The sequence below is a fragment of the Oenanthe melanoleuca genome, chromosome Z (assembly GCF_029582105.1).
Source record: "Oenanthe melanoleuca isolate GR-GAL-2019-014 chromosome Z, OMel1.0, whole genome shotgun sequence".
Classification (NCBI taxonomy): domain Eukaryota; kingdom Metazoa; phylum Chordata; class Aves; order Passeriformes; family Muscicapidae; genus Oenanthe; species Oenanthe melanoleuca.
The window spans coordinates 75,633,471-75,656,607 of record NC_079362.1 but is presented as its reverse complement, the minus strand read 5'-3'; the positions used below and the strand labels follow the sequence as shown (position 1 = coordinate 75,656,607).

The 23,137-nt window shown below is 41.7% G+C and overlaps 1 protein-coding gene across 1 annotated transcript in view; it reads left to right on the top strand.

Moving 5' to 3' along the window:
- Positions 1–20,436, top strand: part of MYO5B (myosin VB) — a 156,309-nt gene extending 135,873 nt beyond the window's left edge. Inside the window, exons 30-39 of the mRNA XM_056514136.1 lie at positions 7,338–7,536; positions 8,230–8,323; positions 9,327–9,470; positions 10,637–10,788; positions 11,357–11,446; positions 13,469–13,619; positions 14,362–14,650; positions 15,174–15,348; positions 16,269–16,349; positions 17,091–20,436. Of these exons, the coding sequence (XP_056370111.1) occupies positions 7,338–7,536; positions 8,230–8,323; positions 9,327–9,470; positions 10,637–10,788; positions 11,357–11,446; positions 13,469–13,619; positions 14,362–14,650; positions 15,174–15,348; positions 16,269–16,349; positions 17,091–17,243 (1,528 nt within the window). The 3' untranslated portion in view covers positions 17,244–20,436. The remainder of the gene's footprint in view (positions 1–7,337; positions 7,537–8,229; positions 8,324–9,326; positions 9,471–10,636; positions 10,789–11,356; positions 11,447–13,468; positions 13,620–14,361; positions 14,651–15,173; positions 15,349–16,268; positions 16,350–17,090) is intronic.
- The last annotated feature ends 2,701 nt before the right edge of the window (positions 20,437–23,137 follow it).

Below are 23,137 nucleotides of genomic sequence, written 5' to 3'. Positions count from 1 at the left end.
CCAAAGATACACGTCTTACGGAATTATAGAATCCCGGAATGGTTTGGGTCAAAAGAGACCTTAAAGATCATCTAGTTACAGTCACGTACTGAGCAGGTGGAAATGCAAACATGGAAGTGATGAAAAACTGGGTTTCCAGTATGTGAATAGCAGCAAAACTAAGATTTGGGATTGTGTTTGTATTTGTTTCAAGTATGTCATACTGTGTTGGAAAGACTCCGCAGTTCCCTTCAGGTTTTCCCAGAGGCAAAAGCCCATTGTTGTTAACTGAGCTAACAAACATGCTGTATTCCCTGGAAACACTCAAATTATTGATTTTCTTGCACCCAAATTGGGTGCCAGGAACAGCTGTTGTATTGCAGGTTTACCTCAATGAGGATTCATAGTTTGAACGTGTGTCTGTCCTGACAGTAACAATGGGCTGATACTGCCAAGCATTAAATCAGTCCTTGCAGCTGCCAAGGAGGATATAAAATAATAAAGTAGTATCTTGCAGGAAGAAAAAAATTTCATAGATTAAACAGCAAGATAATATGAAAAGTAAATTTTTATTTTACTTCAAGGAAATAGTATGTTTATCTTTTTTTCCCTCTTGACAAATACAGATGTTTGAAGCTTTTTTTCCCCTAAATAATTTCTATTCAGCAAGGAAAAAGACCCAGCCATTGTGGATTAATGGCTTTTAGTAACACAGTATGGCATGCTACTTTGTAGAATGGTTGCAGAAGGTTGCTAACATTCCAGACTGGGACCTGACTTAATGAGGATTTTATTCACACCTGTTTGAATGTGAATAAAAGCCCATTTAAGCTCAAAACCCTCTGGCTGCACTGAGGCTCTGCCCAGGCTGTTCTGCCAGCTTTCACCAGGTCTGTAGGCCTGGAGCAGTGGGGATTGTTGGGGTCCAGGACTCTTGTGACATTGATTTTTCACCTGGGCGTCATGTCTGGCTAGATCAGGACTAGGCTTTGTGGTTTTCTTCAATTTGCTGTTGAATATTTGCTTTCCTGAAGTGAACTTGCTGGTGACATTTCTGCACCTCCTGCAGTAGAGGGGTTGAGATAAATTTGCACATCATATTCTTGTCAGTAAATCAGTAGAATTCAATGTGCTTCCTGCAGCAAAGAGTGGGTTTTGATCACTTAATGAATTCTAAGAATTTTCTCTTCTTTCCTTCTTTTTCCTTCTTTCTAACATTCTCCTGGAGCTGTGGGTGCTCATATGAGATGTGAAATGCCATTGTTGGGCGCAGCTTTAATTACTGCCTAAATTTTCCAGTGTGCACATGTAGGAAAGGTTAGTTTGTGTTCAGAGACTGGTGAAGGAGTCAAAATAAGGGTTGCTGCTTTAACAGGACGTGTGTCTGGCATGGGGGTGTCACTGGTCTAATTAATTAATTGGTATGCAGAAGGCACATTGCCTTCTGTAGCCTGCCAGGAGGCTCTAGTCCTCCTCCAGACACTCTGGTTTCCACACTTGACTTCTGCAGAAAGAATTGAATTGTAGAATCATTTATGTTCAGAAAGATGTCCAGCTCTTCCCCCAGCACTGCCAAGGCCAGCACTAAACCGTGTGCCACATCCACATGGATTTTAAATCCCTCCAGAGCCTATAAGTTTCCAGGATCTAATTTTCCACTGGACTACAAATTTCTTTTCTTGCAATTGCACGGGGTGAGCTGCAATTCTAAGACGTTCATGTGATCTGGCCCTGGTGGTTTTTGGCCTCTTAAGTTTTGGGAGGGGAAATCTGCAGTCTCCAGGGTCAGTTCATTATTCTGTCATCTGCCTCTCTTGTGCAGGAGCTTGGCTCTTGGCATAGAGCTGCAGTAGCTCTATACGCTCTCACCCTGATTTTCTGCAGTGATTTGTCCAGTGGCTCATTAAGCACCACCAGCCTTCCCATTACAAGGTTCCCTCTGCAGTTGGCTGTTTATTGGGATGGTTTATAAGCTGTAGGCTGGTGTTGATGGCAATAAAATGGATGAAGACAAATGCTTGGGGAGCCTGGATAAATGTGTTTGTGGACATATATTAGTATTCCCTCCCCCAGCCCAAACTGGCATTTGTACTTACACAGCTCTCTCTGTACCCAAGGGTGTCAGCATGAGAAACAGGAAAGCCTTCCCATTCTAATATTGATCAATAAATATTTTAATGGGAAGCTTTTCAGGTGGAATTTATGAGCAAGAGCCACTTCTTCTGTCACCTTCTCTGCAAGAAGCATTCCCATTTCTCTTTCACAGAATGGTTTGAGTTGGAAGGGACCTTAAAGTTCATCTTGTTCCATCCCTTGCCATGGGCAGGGACACCTTCCACTATCCCAGGTTCCTCCAAGTCCCATCCAGCCTGGCCGTGGACACTGCCAGGGACCTAGGGGCAGCATTTTATTCTCTCTGTGTCTATACAATGCAGCAGTTCTAATCACAGCAGGAGGAAACCAGGAAGATCTCTGCCAGTTGCTACTAAGCCCTACCCATGTAGCAGTCCTCTCTCCACAAAGCTTTTGGAGGAAACCCCTTGGATTTCAGGTCAAGGGCAAGTTTGAACTGAAAGCAGTGTTTCTTTACAAATGCATTAAACTCAGCTTTTTTCTTTCCTTTTTTCCTCTTTTTTTAAAAAGAAATTCTGCTGAATTTCAGCTGCTAAGGGGAAAATCGTCAAGTTAGTTCCTACCTCATTTTCTCCTTCAAAAACTGAATCTAAAGCTAAGTAGGCTTTTTGTTCCTTGTTTCAGTTCTTGGGATCATTCTTTCAAACCTGTTTGATCTTGGTGGAAACACAGAGCCAGTGAGAGACCAGATGATGGTATTAAGAGATAACAACCTGGCAGCTCAAAGTAAATCAGGCTGTGTCTTTGAAATTAGCTTTCACAACAGCTTCCAAGTGATTTCTGTTGAGTACATGGATTTTATTTTTTTTCCTGTTGGGCAAGTCCCACCTGCAGCTGCTGTGCAAAGTGCAGAGCTGATGCTGGCTTCACATGAGGGATGCTTTTACACCTGGGAGAGACCATTACCTGGAGATTGTATCATATCTCTGCTTCCCACTCTCCAGTGGGTATCTTCCCACTCTGCCATAGATCTAGTCTTCGATGCACATTGTTTTTCCTTTTAACTAAAACAAAAAAGTGTATCTTTGTCTGAAAGTGGAATGCCCCTTTTTTATGAAGAGAGGATAATTTACTGAAGATGCTGAAATTAACATTTCTGGGTTTGGGGTACATACATCTCCTTTAAGCTACTTTCACAGGGCAGGGAGGTGTTTTGTTTGGGCAGGAATTTTTTGCTTTTGATGAGGACAGTTTGCTGACTGCAGGCCCCAGCTGCTCCCCAGACCTGTGCCTCCAAGATCAGAATAAAGGGGAAACATGGCTTGGTGAACCTTCAACTCCTCTCCTTATTACCCAGGATTTTAGGAAATTATGTTTCAGATGCCAATTACTCTAATTGTGTTGAAAAGATCCCTTTTTATGTCTTGGTCAGCATGCACTTCTGGGAGAAGGGGGAACACAGTGATTTCTGCATTCAGTGCTCTGTTGATGGAGATGGACTGAATGCTTATTTCCCAGTGCAGATTTACCTTAAATCAGCATTTTTATATATTTATCTTATAATGGCACTTTCTCGAGCTGCTCTCCTCATTTATCTCAATGCCTATGATTAAAAAAGGGTGGAAAGCTATTTTTCCAGGGAGGCTATCTATTAAAAATGCTGCTCATCATGTGAGATTTCACAGGTTTCTAGTGTGCGATAAATAGTGGAGATCCTTCCTTTTTCCTTTGGTTTTCAGTGCCTGATGGCAAGTCCTGCTAAGATTATATGAACCAAAAAAAGACTTTACTAACAAATTCATGCAAATGAGACCAGTAAACCTCCCTGTATCTGTGAGCCTGCAGACCTTTCTGGAAACCTGCTATGTATGTGATAGCAACAAGGTTTTAATTTAAATTCATTCATGTGGCTCTAACAGATGAACTTTGCAGATGTCAGTGCCTGAAGTGTTTGCTAGTTTTGAGAAGTGCTGTGCTCAAGCACTGGCATGGGAGGGATGCATGAGCTGTCTGTGGTGGTAAGGCACCTCCAGAGCCCTTCCAAAGCAGTGCTGCAACACCACATTTCTCGCTGCTTTCCTCGTGTGAAAATTTGCTCGTGAATGTTTGTGTGTTGTGCTTTTCCACTGAAATACGCAGAGACTGCCTTGCCAGGGAATGGCATCTGCTACAGCTCTTTTCAAAATGTGTGTTGGCTTTCTTCTTTTTGTGTTTTTTTTTGTTGTGTGTGTGTGTTTTGTTTGTTTTTTTTTAATATAATGATATATTAAGTTTGATGGCTTCCTTGCTTACTTTTTAAATTGTTATTGCTTAAAACAAGCACTGTTTTCTAACTGACATCAAAGCCACTTAAGATCTTGCTGTAACAAGTGTTTCTGGTCAAGCTGACCAGTTTACATCACTCATTTGTAATGTGTTCAGCACCTCATGAAAGAAGATAAATCAGCTTCTTGCCTCATATAGCTTGAAAAAAAACCCTCCAAACAATCTGCTAAAAGGAGACTGAAAAAGCCAATCTGCTAAAAGTGTTAAAATGAGATGAGACTTTTCTTGCCATTATTCTGCCTGGATGTATGCAGAGAAGATTGATCTTGTGTGGATGCATGTGGTGTTTGGACCAAAGGTTGCTCTGAGGAAAGACTTTAGACCAGTGGGAGTTGCTGCAGTGGGAAAGAGATGGAGAGACTTGTTTTAAAATGTTGTACAGGGCACAACCAAGGCAGGGATCTCTTTCCCTGTGGTGGGAAAAGAAACGCAAGTGTGCTCTAAAAAATAATACTGAATGAAATAAATAAGGGTTCTGCACCTTTTCCCCTTCTCTTTCAATTGACCTTTTGTCTTTCTCTGTCCTCTTGTTTCCTTTTTCTGTCCTTTATTTCTAGCAAGACTGAGGACTGGGGGTATCTCAATGAAGATGGAGAGCTCGGCTTGGCTTATCAAGGTTTAAAGCAAGTTGCCAGGTCAATCACTTTCTTTTTTCCCCCACTGCTGCTTCTCCCTCCTCCTCCCTTTTCCTTGCTCTCCTGTTTTCTTTCTCCTGCTCTGCTGTTGCCATTTGGTCCTGGATGGGGCCCTGTCCTCTCTGGGAGCAGCTGGAGGCAGGATTTCCAAACTGCAGGAATTGAGACCCTCCGTGATTTTCAGAGGAGTCATGGTTCCAGTTGGTCATTGCTGGTGGTGGTTATTCACTAATGTCTGGGATGTCATCCAGTAAGGATTAGGTGACATTAATGGGAAATTGGATGATGAAGGTTGGGAAACTGGGATTTCCAAGAAGACAAACATTTTATTTTATTTTATTTTATTTTATTTTATTTTATTTTATTTTATTTTATTTTATTTTATTTTATTTTATTTTATTTTATTTTATTTTATTTTATTTTATTTTATTTTATTTTATTTTATTTTATTTTATTTTATTTTTTATTATTTTTATTATTTTTATTTTTATTTTATTATTTTTTATTATTTTTATTTAATTTTAATTTTATCTTATTTTTATATTTTTTATTTTATTTATTTTATTTTATTTTATTTATTTTTATTTTTATTTTTATTTTTATTTTTATTTTTATTTTTATTTTTTATTTATTTTCATTTTCAAATTTCACTGAGACATGGGACTTCTTGGAAGTGTTTCCTCCCAGTCCTTGACCCATTGGAAGGAGAGGGCCTGTTCTTGTATCCCAATGCTGCCACCTTTGCTTCATCCTGGGGATTTTCAGCTCTCATCCATATGTTGTCTCCCTCCTGGATTCTTGTCCTGCACCACCCCTGTTCTTGGTGGTTATGGGGCTCCAAGATATATGATTTTTATTAAAGTTTTAAGGACATTAAAGAGATGAAAAATTTTAATATTGTGCATAGAGTAGTCTAAATGGTCACATCTAGAGGTATCAGAGTGAAACCAGACAGTAGCAGGAAGAAATAAGAGATTATTTATGTGTTTTTCCAAGCAAAGTAGGAACCTAGGTTCACAGAAGTCTCAGGGATTATCCAAACTAATCCCAGTATGAAGAAATAAAATGAAAATTAAGTACTTAATACTTATTTCATGGTGGGTCTGTATTTTTCAAGCCTATTAAGAATATAACTCCTGACAGGATTATGAGGCTGACTGCATTATCACCATGTTTCTATAGGTGGAAAACATGCTTTTCTGTCTTGTGCTGGAAGGTGGGAGTAGAGATTGTGTTGTTAAATTTTTTGAAGGCAACACAAAACAACCACCACACAGAACAACCTGGGGAATGATTAGTACTTTTCATCCAGGAATCTTCCCTGAAAGCATGCACTCTTTTATAACAGTTATTAAAGAGAAATGCCAAAACAACAACAGAAAATCTCCATGCATAGTTGTTCCTGTATGGAAACAGTTCACAGGTGTGGATCACAACCAATTTCCCTGTGGACCAGAGAGAGTTGTGGCTTTTTTCCCACTGGCCCAGCTCTGTGTCTGTGTGTGTCCTGGGTCAGAGTGAAGCTGTCAGCAGCAGCATCTTCCTCATCTTTGAGGATTCTGTGTGTGGGGTGATCAGGCACATCCCAGAGCTGCAGCAGGGCAGGGGCTTGGTCATCCCCTTGGGTCATTCCTTCTCTGTATAATCTGGGACTACACTTCGTAGTTTCTGGCTTGGTGACCCTCTCTCAGTCCTCATACCTTCAGTCTTTTGGCACGAGCTGGTGAGCTGAAGGCAGGTTTCCATGTTGCAGAGGGTAGGGAACACTTAAAAATATCAATTACCATGTCACCTGCCAGGTTTGTCACCGTCACCATCAGCACAGGTGTCTGCAGTTAACATCTCAGTGATGAAACATTCTTCCACCAGATTTAAAAAGGCATTCTGGCTTAGCAAATGGCAGTTTTAAAGAGTGGGAATTTATGTTTGACAGGAAAGGAGCACAGGAACAAATGTCCTTCGAGCTGAGCTTTTGAAAACAAAACATACAGATGTTGTTCTGTGTTGCTTTCTTGCCATGTATTTGCTTTTTACAAGTAAAGGTAACCTGGATGTTTGATGCAGTTAAATAAAAAAGGGTACTTTGGGATTTTTTTTTAAATCCCAACATTTTATTTCCTATATTTTAATTTCAAAGGTATTTCATCTGCAATATAGCAAATGATAGACTAATGTGGCAATAATAGCTTCTTGTTCATCAGTTTTATAGGGTTGTTGACTGAGAGGATCTCTCAAGTTGTCTGACTTTTGAAGGATCTAAACTCAAATGGTAATTATTGCCATCATGCTGACATCACAGGCTGATCAGTGTGGTCCTGTTCTCAGGTTGCTGGAGGCACAGCTCCAGGAGCAGAAAAGGGAGCATGAGGAGGAGATGGAAGCTCTGAGAAACAAGATGGATTTAATGCAAGAGGAGCTGGAGAAGCAGCAGCAGGCATTCCTGCAGACTCTGCAGCTCTCTCCAGAGGCCCAGGTGGAGTTTGGACTTCAGCAAGAAATCACACGTCTGACCAATGAAAACCTGGTAAGAGGCTGTGCTGGAAACACAGAAAAAGGGCAAAGAACAGTGTGAGGAAAAGGAGATAGGAACCATAACAGGTGGGAGGGAAGGGCACTGGGATCTCTTTCACTCCTCCTAAATTCTGCAGAATCCATCAGCATCTCCCACTGGTGCATTTGGGAGTGTTGGTACTTGGCATTGAGCTGATGTTCTATGGCTGTATGACTTTTGTGGCTACATAGGTGCTTTATTTTAAATTTTTTAAATGTTTTTGAAGCCTGTCTACTTTGTGGCACTGCCTTCCAAATCAGATCACTGAGGACCCCTCTATTCTGTTAGGCACAGAGGTAGCACAGGGCTTTCATCTTACTTGCTTTTACTGTAGGTGTGAAAAGGCAGTTGCCACCCCAAAAAGTTGGCCTGGACGATCATAAATTTTCCCTTTCTCCCCTTCTGTATCTGTGGGCGAGGTCTGGAGGGAATATTGGCACCTTCTGAGTTTTTGACTTTTTCAACAACTCCAGTATCCAAATAAAACTGTTTAAATGTGATTAACAGCCAGGATTAAATGCTGTGGGTGGTGTTCCTCTTCCACTGAGATGCTCACACCGTGCCTTGGTGATGTACAGACCAGACTCCAGGCTCTAACTCACCGCAAATGAGTTGTTCTTGGGTTTAATGTTGGGAGTTTTTTTAACTGTATCTTCTGTCTTTCAGGATCTTAAAGAATTGCTGGAAAAGTTGGAAAATAATGAAAAGAAGATGAAGAAGCAGTTGAAGATTTACAGGAAGAAGGTTCAAGATTTTGAAGGTGACTTGTGTGTTGGGAGATACTGGGTTGGGGGAACTGCACTTGGATTTTACTCCTTTGGCCAGCCTTGAAGAGCTGCAGGGTTTGGGGTTTTCTATTCTCTTTTTCTTTCTATGAAAGTCAGATTTTGATTATTCTGGCACTGAACTAGCAGCAGGCACTGAGCTGACACTGACCCAGTACCAGGATTCAGAGGATATTTAAGGGACTTCTTGCTGTCATTGCAGTCAATGCACTGACCCAGGCAGAAATACAGAAAGGAGCCCAGTGGCCAGCAGAAAAATGCTCTGATCTGTCAAATTTGAAGGGGGAATTATAACCTTTAGTATCAAAATGTGTATGTATACTCTGCTTAATGAGAAAGCACCTTAAATGTGGCATCTGTGTTGTATAGAAAGTACTTGCTGTTCTCTGGAGGAGCTGTGATTAATCAGAGAGCCCCATTCTCATGAGTTAATTTCTGGAAACCAGGCATTAAGTGAAATTAAGCTGGATAACTGGAGGGTTTCCACGGCTCACCCAGCTGCTCTCTGTCATCATGATTTGCATGCTGCTTGCTGCAGTATTTGCATGCTGGTTTCTTCTGCTTTATTACTCTTCAGCAGTGTGCCACCGTGGTTTGCAGCTTTGCAGGCAGGCAGAAGATGCCATGCCTGGGGATTTTGCATTGCCTGCCTGCTTTTTGCCCCACTTGGTGAAAATCATACACTAGGGTTGCTACCTTCTAGCCTGTGGTCTCCTGGAAAATAAAAAATGGCTTCATTTTTACCTCTTTTAAGTTCAAGTTTTGCACTTTTTCTTTCATTCAGAGTCAGAACTCTGCACACTGGTAATCCAGGACCAGGTTGTTTCTATTTTTATAAGTCTGTCAAAACTGATGACATCACTGGGAGTTTAATTTATAATTTTTTGACTTGTTGTCTGCACTAAGGCCAGTGGAGGACCTGAATAGTTGCTGATTTCTAGGTGCCAGCCAGGTGTTGACCACCTTTTCTTTTCACAGCATTCCAGGCAACAGTGCCAGAGGAGTGGAAATCACACGAGGGGAACATACAGATGGCTGTCCAGAGGAAGGAGAAGAATTTTCAGGGCATGCTGGAATATTACAAAGAGGATGAGCCACGCCTCATCCGAAACCTCATTACAGGTGGGGAGCTTGCTCTGCTTCTCTGCCTGGCTGCTCCTTCTCCTGCCTGGAGGAGTTTGTAAACTTGAGATTAAAAAATTAAGGTAGACAAATACATCTTCTCAATTAACCCCTCCTGGGGCTGCATGTTTGTGGTGGTGGCAGTTTGGGTAGGTAAAGTAATGCTGCACTAAGCAGATAGACCAGGATGGATACAATTCATTAGGGATAGCAAAAAATGGGAAATGCAAGGCGAGGCTACAGTTTTTAGAGCAGGCAGTAACTTGCTGAGCTACATATGATGTGATAGATGGGGAGAGGGTGGCAGGAGGATAGACCCCTGGGATCTGGCACAGCAGTGGAACAAAGGTAGTTTGGTTTATGAGGTAACAACAGACAGCAGCTAATGGATTTGTGAGCTCTTCTGCACTGCCCAGTCTGTCAGAGTTGCTGCAGCATCCCCTCACTCAGTGCTGTTTCAGAAGCCAGGCTTCCCTGGATAGGTGTTGGTATTTACTACAGTTCTAACCCCAGCAGAGCCCAGTGAGGATGCAAAAGTGTTTCTAGAGCAGTGCTAGCCCATTGCTGTGGGCACTGAAGCTCCCCTAATCAGTCAAGCTTGTTCTGTAGAGGCTCCAAATGCCCACAGCTGCCGTTAGGATTCCATATCTTGAGAGAGTGATTTGATGTGTCATCAATCCAGAGAGAGGATTTATTGTGGGAGGTATTTCTGGAAGCTTCAGGGAGCTGTTCTAAGGTGGTTTGTGTGCTGCTGGGGTAGGGTTTTATATGGGAAAGGAGCTCTGGCTCTACTGTGCATCCATAAGGAGAAATGGGTTGGTATCACAGACCTCAGGTGCAGACAGGGCTGCCCTCCCAAGCCCTAGTGCTGAGGGTCTGGGGCAGGTCCCTCTGTCCTGCAGCTCAGCCTCTGCCTCTGTGTCCACTCTGCAGACAGGGATGCAATTGCAGAGCCAAAATACCTTTTTCTCAAGGGCAGGGGAGAGAGTGGTTTGCCTGAGTGCACTTCAGCCCTGGTGTTCTCTGCTTCTTTGTCAATTGGGGAAATTGAAGTTTTCTTTTCTTAGGAAACTTTTTATTTTATCATTTATTATTTTTAATTTTATTTTAGTTTTTAACTTTTGTGATTTTTTTTTTTTTTATTTTTTAACTGTCGAATCTTCCAGATCTCAAGCCTCAGGCAGTGTCTGCTACTGTTCCCTGCCTTCCTGCTTACATCCTCTACATGTGCATCAGACACGCAGATTACATCAATGATGACCAGAAGCTGAACTCCTTGCTCACCTCCACCATCAATGGCCTTAAGAAAGTTCTGAAGGCAGGTGTCCTTTGCTCTGGTCTCGGGGTTGGGAGGTGGTCAGATGGTAATAACCATGTCCAAGTGTGTCACGCACTTGTGACACTCAGCTCTCACAGTGATTTTCAAGCCAAATCGCTCTTAGAGTATCCCTTTTTAAGAAGAAAAAGGAGAATTATGATCTTAGCATTAAAATTGTTTGAATTTAGAGATTAAAAATAAAAAAAAAAATTTGCAGGGAAGAGCAGCTAATATTGCTCAGCTGCAGATGCAAAACTGCCTGATTCTGGGTGGGGAAACTGTCCTGGTTTAGGACAAATTAGGGGAAGAATCTCCAAAAGGAGCACCCTAAGAAACAAACTCTCCAAACTCCCCCTCTTCCCATACTGGGTTCAGGAAGGATTTCTTCAGAGGAGAAGTGGAAAAAACTTGTTTATTTAACAAACACACATTAAAAAAAAATACACTCCCCAACACAAGGGAAAAAAACAGCCACGGGTGACGCAGAAAAAATCTGTTATTTTTGTGATTCCATCACCCCCAGTGAAAGGGAGGGGCGATCTCACACGTTGTCACTTTTCCTGCGCAGAAGCACAACAATGACTTTGAGATGACGTCGTTCTGGCTGGCCAACACCTGCAGGCTCCTGCACTGCCTGAAGCAGTACAGCGGGGAGGAGGTGAGAGCCCAGCCTGGGCTGGCATCCCCCAGGGAGGGAGGCTCCTGCATCCTGCTGGCACCAGGGGCTTCCCTCTGGCTATGAGGTGGGGCCACTCAGGCTTCCCTCCTTGGTTAATCTGGGTACAGCACGGCTAGCTTTTCCTGGAAAAGCTCCTCAAAGCACAGAGTGATTAGGGTTGGAAAAGGACTTTAAAGCATCTCATTCCACCCCCTTGCCGTGGGCAGGGACACCTTCCACTGTCCCAGGCTGCTCCAATTCCCATCCAGCCTGGCCTTGGGCACTGCCAGGGATGCAGGGGCAGCCACAGCTGCTCTGGGCACCCTGTGCCAGGGCCTGCCCACCCTCCCACCAGCAATTCCTTCCCAATATCCCATCCAGCCCTGCCCTCTGGCACTGGGAGCCATTGCCTGTGTCCTGTCCCTGCATGCCTTGTCCCCAGTCCCTGTGCAGCTCTCCTGGAGCCCCTTCAGGCCCTGGCAGGGGCTCTGAGCTCTCCCTGGAGCTTCTCTTGTGCAGCTGAGCACCCCCAGCTCTGCCAGCCTCTCTGTGCTCTTTCTGGTGGGCAGTTTTGAAGGCTGTTCTCCTCATTTTAGTTGGTCCCACAGCTTTTGATTAAACAATATTTCGTAGCTTGGAATAGGTTTTATTAACTTTCAAAGAAATGGGATTATCACAGTTCTCCTAGAACACTGCACACTGCCATCCTTATAGCTATGTATTCTGCATATTAAAATTTTCAGTGGATCCAAATACTTTTATTTTCTATTTTAGTCTTGATTTTTGTTCAATATATTGAGCACATAAAGTGTAGGGGAAAAAAATAATAAAATTAACTATTTAGGGTAATAGTTCAAATTCAAAAGATAATTTTTGTGTAAAATCTCAGCACTGGATTTTGAAGATTTAAAATTAAAAGTTAAATTTAAAATATTTTAGAGAATACTTACAAGCAGTTGTGCTCTTGTTTGCCCTCTTCTGTCTGGATAATAATACTGCATTTAAAGAAAATCCTCCCCAGAAAACCAGCTGGATTAAAATATAGTCTTAAATTTTATGTTGTTTGCCATGATTTACCAGCTGTTTCCAAATTCCATTGGCAATTTGGTGCAAAATAAAGAGGGAAGAAGTACTTCTGAGCAGTTTGCAAGATACTGTTATCTTTAGTTTTAAATCCAGCCTATTTTTAAGAATAGGTTTAAAAGAAAATCCTAACCCACATGCAGTCCTGTTGTGTGAAGAGCATGATGCTCTTTGATTAGTCAGAAAAATGGGGAAATTGTGAAATCAACTCAAATTAGTACATGTTGTATTTTTGCATTTTGCTAGTCAGCAACCAACAAAAACAGTTTTATAGTTCTCATTTTTTCACCAAACAACAGGCAATTAAAGGAACTGTGTTAATTAAAACATCTCATTGGCTTCTGCCACTAAAACTGGTATTAATATCTGAGCCCAGAACTGAGGGCTCACAGCAGCCAAATGCAGGATCAGAGATCAGCTGAATCAGCAAAAGGCAGGCAACAATTTCAGTTATCTGGGGAGATTTATGAATTTCAGAACAATTTAAAATGTTGTCCAAGCACATAACATGCAGTCCTATTTTTTTTTTTTTTCGATTTACTAGAATCTTACTATCAAAATATTTTATTTCCTGTAAACAGTTGGAACTAAAAGGGTTTTTAGCATGTAGCTAAAAAAGTAGTTTCACAGGGCCTGAAATGTCATTTTCTAATCCTATATGTTGCATTTAATACAAGTGTGCAGATGCTTGGTAAGGATAAAATTAAAAACTAGTAGTTTAATTATTTTCTTCAAAATGTAGTCCTCTAGTAATAATTTATGAACAAATGCCTGGTAAATGAAAGGTGGTTTATGAGTTTTGATCGTTTCTGTAATATACTTTGGTGACATATTTTGGTGTACTGTACTGTAAGGGTGCAGAGGGGTTTTAATGCAGTGGTGTTGATGGACTGTCAGTGGGTGGGATAACGAGCCTGGCTGTTTTAATCTCCTGTTCAGTGCTTCATGACCCAAAACACGGCGAAGCAGAATGAGCACTGCCTGCAGAACTTTGACCTGGCCGAGTACCGCCATGCGTTCAGCCAGCTCTCCATCCAGATCTACCAGCAGCTCATCAACATTGCCGAGGGCATCCTGCACCCCATGATTGGTGAGCTCACAGCTGCCCTTTGGCAGGGTGTTTCTTGCCCCAGATTACCTGCTCCGCCTGTTTTTTAGACCTTTGAGCAGTGCCAGCATGAACCAGGAGAGTTTTTATCTTCCCTTATGGTAGAAGCTAATAGGGATGAGGGTTTTTCCTCCCACTCCAGAAGGTATCTGTTTCATTTCTGTTGGGGAGGCAGTGGGAAAGGTGAGGTTGTGCTGGTGGGTCTGCTGTCCCCTCCAGGCCAGGTTTGTGGTTAATCTTTTTATGGGTGAAAATGTACATTATAAGGGAGGAGAGGACTCAGAAGAGAAAAAACACTCATAAAGACCTGGTTTTTCGAGGGTGAGAGAAAGTATGAGAAGTTATGTCTTCAGCCAAGTCCCTGAGGATTGATCTGAGGAATGTCCCATCCCTGGAAGTGCCCCAGGCCAGGCTGGACAGGGCTTGGAGCCTGGGATAGTGGAAAGCGTCCCTTCCCATAGCAGAGGTGTTGGACCTAAATGGCCTTTAAGGTCTCTTCCAAACCAAACTCTTGTATAATTCTATGATATCTGTGTGTTTTTAAACTATTTTGTATTATCAGAGTAAACCAGCCATTCATGGCTCTGTCCTGCTGTCAGTTCTCATTACATCCATGGCATTGCATGACACCAGTTCCTTGCAGCCCATGGAGGGATCAGTTCTTCTCTCTAGTGACAAATAGATGAATGCAGGCTTTTCAGCCCATTTTCCCCTTTCTTTTCAGTGTCTGCTATGTTGGAAGATGAGAGCATCCCAGGGCTTTCTAGTGTCAAACCGTTGGGCTACAGGAAATATTCCTCCAACTCGGCAGAAGGTGACTGCTGCTCCTACACCTTGGACAAAATTATTCACCAGCTGAACACATTCCACAGCATCATGTGTGACCAGGGCCTGGACCCAGAGATCATCCAGCAGGTGTTCAAGCAGCTCTTCTACATGATCAATGCTGTGACCCTGAACAACCTCCTGCTGAGGAAGGATGTCTGCTCCTGGAGCACGGGCATGCAGCTGAGGTGGGGCTGGGGCTTGAGGCAGGGCTGTGCCTCCTTAGGGAAGTTTTGTTAATGTTATAAGTTGGTGGAAAATAAGTTAGTTAAATCTTCCTTTTGCTACCCTCTCCTCTTCCTACGCTGGATCCTTCTATGTTCCTCTTGAACTGGACAGTGAGCACAGCAAAAGCATTTTCTGTGTAGATATTCTCGAAGGTATTTGGGTACCTTGCAGGATCTTGTTAGCATTTAAAAGCTTTATTTTAATTGCTGAAGCTTGGAGGAATCAATGCTCTAGAAAAGAACATCCCCTGTGGTGTTTGGCTGTTACATGGTTTATCTATTTGTAAGGTACTTGGAGTATATATTTTACTCCAAGTTGTTGAGTATTAAGCTTTGGGCTGATTGTCTCTTGCGATGTGTATCACAAATATGCATCACAAAAAGCCACATAGCCCAGCGCTGCAACATACCTTCAGCCCCAAAGAGGAGTTTTGAAGATGCTACTTATCTCTCAGCTCACATCTTGTCTTGGTTGCTTACCCAGGTTTAACATAAGCCAGCTGGAGGAATGGTTGCATGGGAAGAACCTGCAGCAGAGTGGAGCAGCAAAAACTTTGGAGCCCTTGATCCAGGCAGCACAGCTCCTGCAGCTGAAAAAGAAAACCTCAGAGGATGCTGATGCCATCTGCTCCTTGTGCACATCACTCAATACCCAGCAGGTAGGGAGCAGGGCAGGGTTTACAGCACAGGGTAATTGAGGAGTGGGAAAGGGTGATCTCCTGCTGCCAGCTCTTCAGTGCCCAGCCTCAGCACCACTCCTTCAGTGGGCACAGCTTGTGCTTTTTAGAACTGATGTTACATCTTGGCCCCTCTCAGAGGTGGTCACAGTGGTGGATCCTCTCTTACAGTGCCACTGATGGCACTGGAGCTTCAGAAATGTGCAAGGATGAAACCCAGCCCCAAGGAGTTTGTTGTGCGAGTCAGATTCTTGGCATTTTAAACTCATCTATTGTCTTTTGCCAGGTCTTAAACTGGCTGTGTCTACAGGATGCCCACCAAGGATTCCTGTCTGGGGCGAGAAGTTGAGAAGTGCCAGCCTAGGCAGGCTGAATATGATCTTGAACATTGAGCCTCCATTCCAGGAGGATATAAACTCATGTTTTTTACTGCCAGATTGCATGTCCTTAATTTGATAATGTTGTAGGAAAGGAGAAATGAGAGGTGTGAGCTGATTTCCAGTGTTCTTGGAGAGCCTTTCTAATGTATCTGCATCACCCTGTCCTGAACATGTGTTTTTGGGAAAAGCTTAGGGGAGGAGTGGGAGTGAGGGAGAATCAAGAGAAATATTGTGGAGGTGACATCAGAAGTCATCCATGTCACCATGTGCCAACCAAGTGGAATCCTTGTATAAATCTGTTGTCCAAGTCTGTTGCCAATTTATAGACATTTGCATAAGAAGTGATTTTGACAGGTCCATAGGTCTTGCAATACCTTACAGCAGGGAAAGAAAAACACCAGAGTGATACTTCTGCTGCTTCTTTTCTCTGCTTTGTCATGGCAGACTTGTTGTGGCAAACTGCTTTTGTGTTCTGGAAAAGTTTGGCTTCTCACAACTGTAACCATGTTTTGTTTTCAACAGATTGTAAAGATACTTAATCTCTACACTCCAGTGAATGAGTTTGAAGAACGTGTGACAGTAGCTTTCATACGAAACATACAGGTAAATTTAAAGGGTTGTCAGCAGGAGGCCACAAATGATATCTCTGTAATTCTAGTGACATCTGTATTAAATCACTGCTGACTCGGGCATTTTATAAAAGGCATGCTGCTGCTGGTTGTCCTGAATTCAGTGCTCTGTGTGTGCACATATTACAGCTGCAGGGATAACCAACTGTTAATCACAGAGGGCAATAGGCAACCAAATCCCCAACTCTGCTAATTCAGCTCTTCAGTAGCAACATGACTGAGGATTAAGATTGCAGGAGTCAACAAAGTGTTGGTGAAATTGAGTTACTACTGAGATAGGAGGTAGAATTTGGCAACTAAAGGAAAAGTGAACAAATTAAAGTCAAACACCTTTTAATGCTCTCAAGGAGCGGGGAGGAAAGGAAAGGGCATGTGTTTGGCTACCCCCAAAAAATATCACTGTGGTTGAGCAGCTGAATCAAAGGTGGTCTGCTGTTATCATGTAGTCCTGCTAGGCCAAGGGGGTCATCTTGTTCCCAGGTCCTGTATCTTTCTTTGTGGTTCTCCTGAAGCAGTGTTTCCTACAGTCTCTATAGAAGTTTCTGTAAATACTTGCTCAGAAGGAAAGCTGCTGCAGAAGAGAACAAAATAGTTCTCACGGTTTTCTGCAGTAGCTGTAAAATGATGCACATTCTCAAACCTTTGATGGTGTTAAACACAACAACAAAAGGCAACAACTGATGCTAAATTTGTTTTCCTCTCCCACACCCAACAGAAGCTGTTGCAAGAGCGGAATGACCCTCCACAGCTGCTGTTAGACTTCAAGCACATGTTCCCAGTTCAGTTCCCATACAACCCATCTGCCATCACCTTGGACTCCATTCATCTCCCTGCTTCTCTCAAGTTGGATTTTCTCAATAAAGTCTGAAGAAAGTAGAATTAAGCTCACCTCTCACACCCAGAGACTTCCAGCAACAAAAGAAAAAAATCATAAAAAGAATTCAAGAGCTCTTAAATATGGACCAAACAGGCTTATGGAAGAACCAGTACACAGTAACAAATGGATGCTAAAATGTACACTAAAAAAGACACTGGTCTGTATGTGATTTTTTTTTTTTTTTTTTTTTGTAATTTGCAGCTCAGAAATAAGGATACTTGAAAAACAGATTTATTTTTTACTGCTTGATTTTATGTCAACATAGCTCAAAGCCCATAATCATCTCCGAAAGCCACTAACAAAAAAGGATGGAAGTGGAAGACAGCTTATTTTGATCTTCATAGGTGTCTATGACAAAAACAAAATCTGAGACACTTGTACTGCCTTGAAGGATGTGTCATTTGTCTAGTAGCAGATGGTCTTGTGTGTATGAATAACAGAACATGCAGTTCTGTCTTCAGTTCTTTCTAGTACCTGCACTCAGGATGGTTAATTGCAGAAGGTATGTATTTATCACACTATGAAGGTAACAAAGCTGAGATGCTGCTTGTTTCCACTCATGGGGAATTTATTGTAAGTTTGAGAAATGCTGTTGCTCCTCCTAAATACATTCTCTGCATCTGCTTTGTGGAAATTTAAATAAATTGGCATGACTTTGTTTCATGGACTTTCCCACATTGCCAAATTTACATTAGCAAAGGTTTTGTCCTAGTGAAATAATTATGATGCAAAGACTGCCTTAAGCCTTCTGCTTCTAGTATGGCACCACCCTGATCCCTACTGTTGGCTTTTCATGTGCTTTCAAGTGTCAAACATTTTCATCCAGTGGCTGTCAAGGTTCTTGGACCTCTTACATGGCCAGTATCAGAATCCCATGCATAGATCATGCTAAGGCAATCCAGTTTAATCATCCAGCCCTGCCTGTGTTCAGTGGGTTAATCCTAGCTGTAGCTGTCCATGCAAAAACTCCATTCACTTCAGCAGCCATCCAAAATGTTAAGGATCATGCAAATACACAGCTTGGATAAATGAAGAATATTTTAAAAATTTTAAAAATTTTAAAAGTTCTAAAAGAGATGAGATGTTCTAACACAAAAAAAAAAAAAAAAAAAAAAAAAAAAAAAAAAAAAAAAAAAAAAAAAAAGCACAAGCTGTCAGGTAGTATGTTAGTAATGAATAATTGTTTTCAGTTCAGACTCTGTGAGGTTTCCTTGTTTTAATCAGACTTATAAACTGAACCAAACCAACCCTCTGACCTCACCACACAGATGTTGAAGGAGACCAGCCATTGGTTTAACTTTGGTCCTTGACAGTGTTGCTCCCCCACTGCCCAGCATGGGGATGCTTCTGCCATAGCACCAAAGCATGCCAAACTGCAATCAGGATGTGTGGCTGCCAGCATTCTGCCCTTCCCACTTCCACAACAGCCTTGTTTAAATCAGTCTTAACTCACCTGCTTTTGTGGTTGCTTCTATGGTCTGCAGCATCATCATGACTAAGAGCTTTCAAAGAAAACCCAACTCCAGACTCTCTCCATCTGACTCTTTTCAGCTATTGTAAATCCAAACAGCAAATTTATGACCAGGTACGCAGTCTGCTCAGAGATTGAAAGTGAATGTGAAGTTTTTTGAAGATAAAGTAACTCATGTCTTCTGCAGTTTCCTTTCTAGGCAAAGGAGCGTGTTGTCATTTAGGCATCGTGTGTATAATCAGTGTATATACAAACTGCAGTTGTCCTGTATGTACTATATATGTATATTACTATCCAAAAAAAAGCACATTTTAAAAGAAACTGTTGAGTGCTCTGCAGAATTATGTCAGTCTATGCCAGTGGGTAAATACCTTGTTTCAAACTGAGACTATAGTTTAGAGCAACTGTTACCACTGAAGGACAGACTTCAGGCTAAAAAGTAATTTTTTCCCCCCTTAATCATCACCCATCAAATTATAAATATTTTGCTTGTATAGAGCCCGGGCTACCTCCAAACTGCAGTCCTTGAGCACTCACCTCTGCTGTGTATTCAGTAGTGCCTTCATCCCCCCTTGCTATACAATATGGGTAATGCACCAGTCTGCTGTCTGTGCCCAGCAAGCCCTGCCACCCACTCACCTGCAGTATCTTTATTTATTTTCACCTACCTCTTTTCACAATGAATGTCTTGCAGTACTCTGATTACTTTTTTATTTTATTTTTTTTTTAATTTTTTTTTTAATTTTTTTTTTTTTTTAAGTTGTCGCCTCTCCCTTCTTTCCAGGCTCCAATAGTCCTCATGGTTTAAAAATAAATAATTCAAAGCAGGATTCAGCTTTTCTGTAAGGTGGTTTAAACAGGGAGCTGTTGCTCAGGATTCATGTTAGGTCAGCAGTTTCAGGCAGTTCAGGTCTCTACCTCTTTCTGATGTAAATTATTTGGAATACAATTCCCAATGCATTGATTAAACCTGTGCTTATCACTCAGACTAAGTGACAGATTGCTGCAGAATCCTCTTCTGCAGTGACTTTGTTGCTGATTACCATTGTAAAATGTGCTTAATGGTCTTCTAGGGGATAATGGTCCTTCACTGGCACTTTCAGGATTGTAATTTATATGTTCTTTCTTAAAAACTCCTTGTATGTGTAGACAGGAACTGAGATATAACATTTTGATCTGTGATCGCATAGTTTACCCAGTGAGATCCAACTGGAAGAGAGCTTTGTATGAAATATAATAACATATAATATATGGTATCTTTTCTGTTAGCAGTTTTTAAAATTTGTATTTAAATGTTAATTTAGTTAAACTGCTATGCTCAAACATGCCTTCTTTTCTCAGATTTACACTTCTTTATTTAAAAAGCAAAATGAGCACAAAGCATGGCTTAGAGAACACTGGCTCTTCTCCAGATCTGTCTTTATTTTTAAATATTGATTAAGTTTAGCATTTTCCCACTCTGTGCCTTTAGATGTTTGGCTCAACCACTATTTCTCTGAAATAAGCATTAAAACAGTGGAATATTTTATTATTCTGTTGTAGAAAAAGTTGTCTATGGATATAAAAGCCTACTTATAAAATCTTACACTGAGGAGGTCTGCAAAAACAATTTGAAGTTCTTGGGAAAGGAAAAAAAAAACCAACTCAAAACAAACATGACCCATGGTGATTTTTGCAAATATGATGGCTTATATCTCAGAAAAGGAATAAAATAAAATAAATTAAACCATCCATACGCCCAAATTACCAGCATTACAGAACCAACACTTCAAACATGAGTTCAGGCATATGCTGGCTGACCTACAAGAAGTATCCAGGACAATGTCCATGTTCCATTTTCATCAGAAAGTTCCTTTTCTTCTTCCTTTTTGTTTTTTATTTTTAATTGGCATTTTATAGCTGAGGTTGCTTATCTCATCTGATAAAGGTGCTGTAGCTGATTGGAGAAAAAGAAGATTAAACCTCAAGACTGAATTTTTGCAATCCTACATTACAAACATTTTTTGGTCGTGCAGTTTATTCCACTGGATGTACAAGAATTTCTTCGTATTTGTGAATCAGTACCAAAATGTTGGCATGTTTAAAGCATAGTGGCTGCTTTTCATTACCTGCAACTTGAACACTAAAGTCTTTGCAGGACATGACTCCTCATTTGTGTCATTTGCAAAAGGTACAAATGAAAAAGCTGCACTTGAAACAATGGTTGTTTTCCTCTGTTTTCAAGAGTAAATGAATAAAATTGTGCAAACTTATTCTTTTAGACCTGAAAACTGAAAAATTAGCATTTTATTATTGCTATTTATTCTATAAATAGAACCTAATTAAAATTAATTGCATGAATTTCCATGAAGCTCTTTCCTCAGACTTTATTGATTCACATATGTATTACAGTCATAAATTGATTTTTTTTTCTGAAAGAAATTCTAGTAAAGTAGATGTTAAGTAAAACAATGCAGAAGACATAACCCTGATGAGCATCCAAATTATTTCAAGGTGTGAATGCCAGTGGACAAAGACTTTCAGATTAATTTGAAATTAGAAGAAAAAAAAATATTTAAAAAGTGCTACTATATTGAAATCTTTGGGGATATATTTTTTTTTGTGGTGTGAAGTGTCATTATCTTAACAAGAAGGTATAGCTGCTGTCAAAGTTGAATGATATACATGAGTGAATACTGTAGATGAAATACTACTGCTTATAAAATATTTTTCCATTTTGAACAAATCTGTAAACTACACCTTTGTTTATAAGAAAATGCTTGTAATAGTCACTGTAATATTCAGCTGGGGATAAAAAAATTTGTGAAATAAACACTTTTGAAGAAACTATGGCTCTTGGTCAAAAATGGGAATGCAAAAAATAACCCCTTTCAATATACACTTCCATCTAATAGAAACATATCTAAGTAGTTTATACACAGAAACTAGGAGAATCACTTATGACGCTGGAAGATTTAGAAGTTATAACTTCATTTCAGAGGTGCTGTCAATTGGCAGTCAATTACAAACTCACTGAGAGTGGCCCTGAGAACCATTGGAAATAAGTGGAGAAAAGGGGAGGAAACGCCACCCCTTGTGTGTGTGTGTAAATCACAGAAACCCAGGATGGTTTGGGTGGGAAGGGACATTAAATTCCATCCATTTCCACCTCCTGCCATGGCAGGGACACCTTCCACTGTCCCAGGCTGCTCCAATTCCCATCCAGCCTGGCCTTGGGCACTGCCAGGGATGCAGGGGCAGCCACAGCTGCTCTGGCACCCTGTGCCAGGGCCTGCCCACCCTCCCACCAGCAATTCCTTCCCAATATCCCATCCAGCCCTGCCCTCTGGCACTGGGAGCCATTGCCTGTGTCCTGTCCCTGCATGCCTTGTCCCCAGTCCCTGTGCAGCTCTCCTGGAGCCCCTTCAGGCCCTGGCAGGGGCTCTGAGCTCTCCCTGGAGCTTCTCTTGTGCAGCTGAGCACCCCCAGCTCTGCCAGCCTGGCTCCAGAGCAGAGGGGCTCCAGCCCTGCAGCATCTCCGTGCCTCCTCTGCACTGGCTGCAGCAGCTCCACGTCCTTGTGCTGCTGGAGCCCAGGGCTGGAGGCAGCTCTGCAGGTGGGGTCTCACCTGAGCACAGGGGCACAGGGGCCTTGGCCTTAAATGAGACTTAGATGAGGGAAGTCAATGGCAAAGGGAGAAAATACAGCAAAATCCTCTGCTCTTTTAAAAGAAAATGTTGCATGTTCATTGATTTATAGATTTATTAAATCATTGGAATTAAGTAGGGAAAGTAGTTGAGAGATTATTTTATATGAAAAATGTGAGTCTTCACAGGATAACATTTTCTTCTTCTAGAAAATTTACTGCACTTTAAATGTGTCCCTGAAGACATACAGCAATTTTTATTTGTACACTAAATATTTTCAGTGGCTTCCCTGTCTTCTGCCTGACAGCTGGGATGGTTCCACTGGAGCAATTACACAGATAAATCATACTTCAAGGTGCATTTCAACCATCAGAACTGTGGAGGGTGGGTTTTGTGGTGCCGCTTGGAGGTCCAGATTCTGGTCTGTGAGGGTGGGCAGGCCCTGGCACAGGGTGCCCAGAGCAGCTGTGGCTGCCCCTGGATCCCTGGAAATACCCAAGGTCAGGATGGACAGGGCTTGGAGCAACCTGGGACAGTGGAAAGTGTCCCTGCCATGGCAGGGGGTGGAGCTGGATATGATTTAATGTCCCTTCCAATCCAATCTATTGTGGGATTCTAGGATACCAGAGTGTATTTTTAGCTATTTCACATTATCAGAGCACACCGCTGATCTGTCCTGCTGTCGTTTCTCACGTTGGCGTTGCACAATTGCAGCCCACGGGGGATCAGCTCTTGCCTCTAGTGAGCAATACACAATTGCATGCTTTTTAGCCCTTTTATCCCCTTGT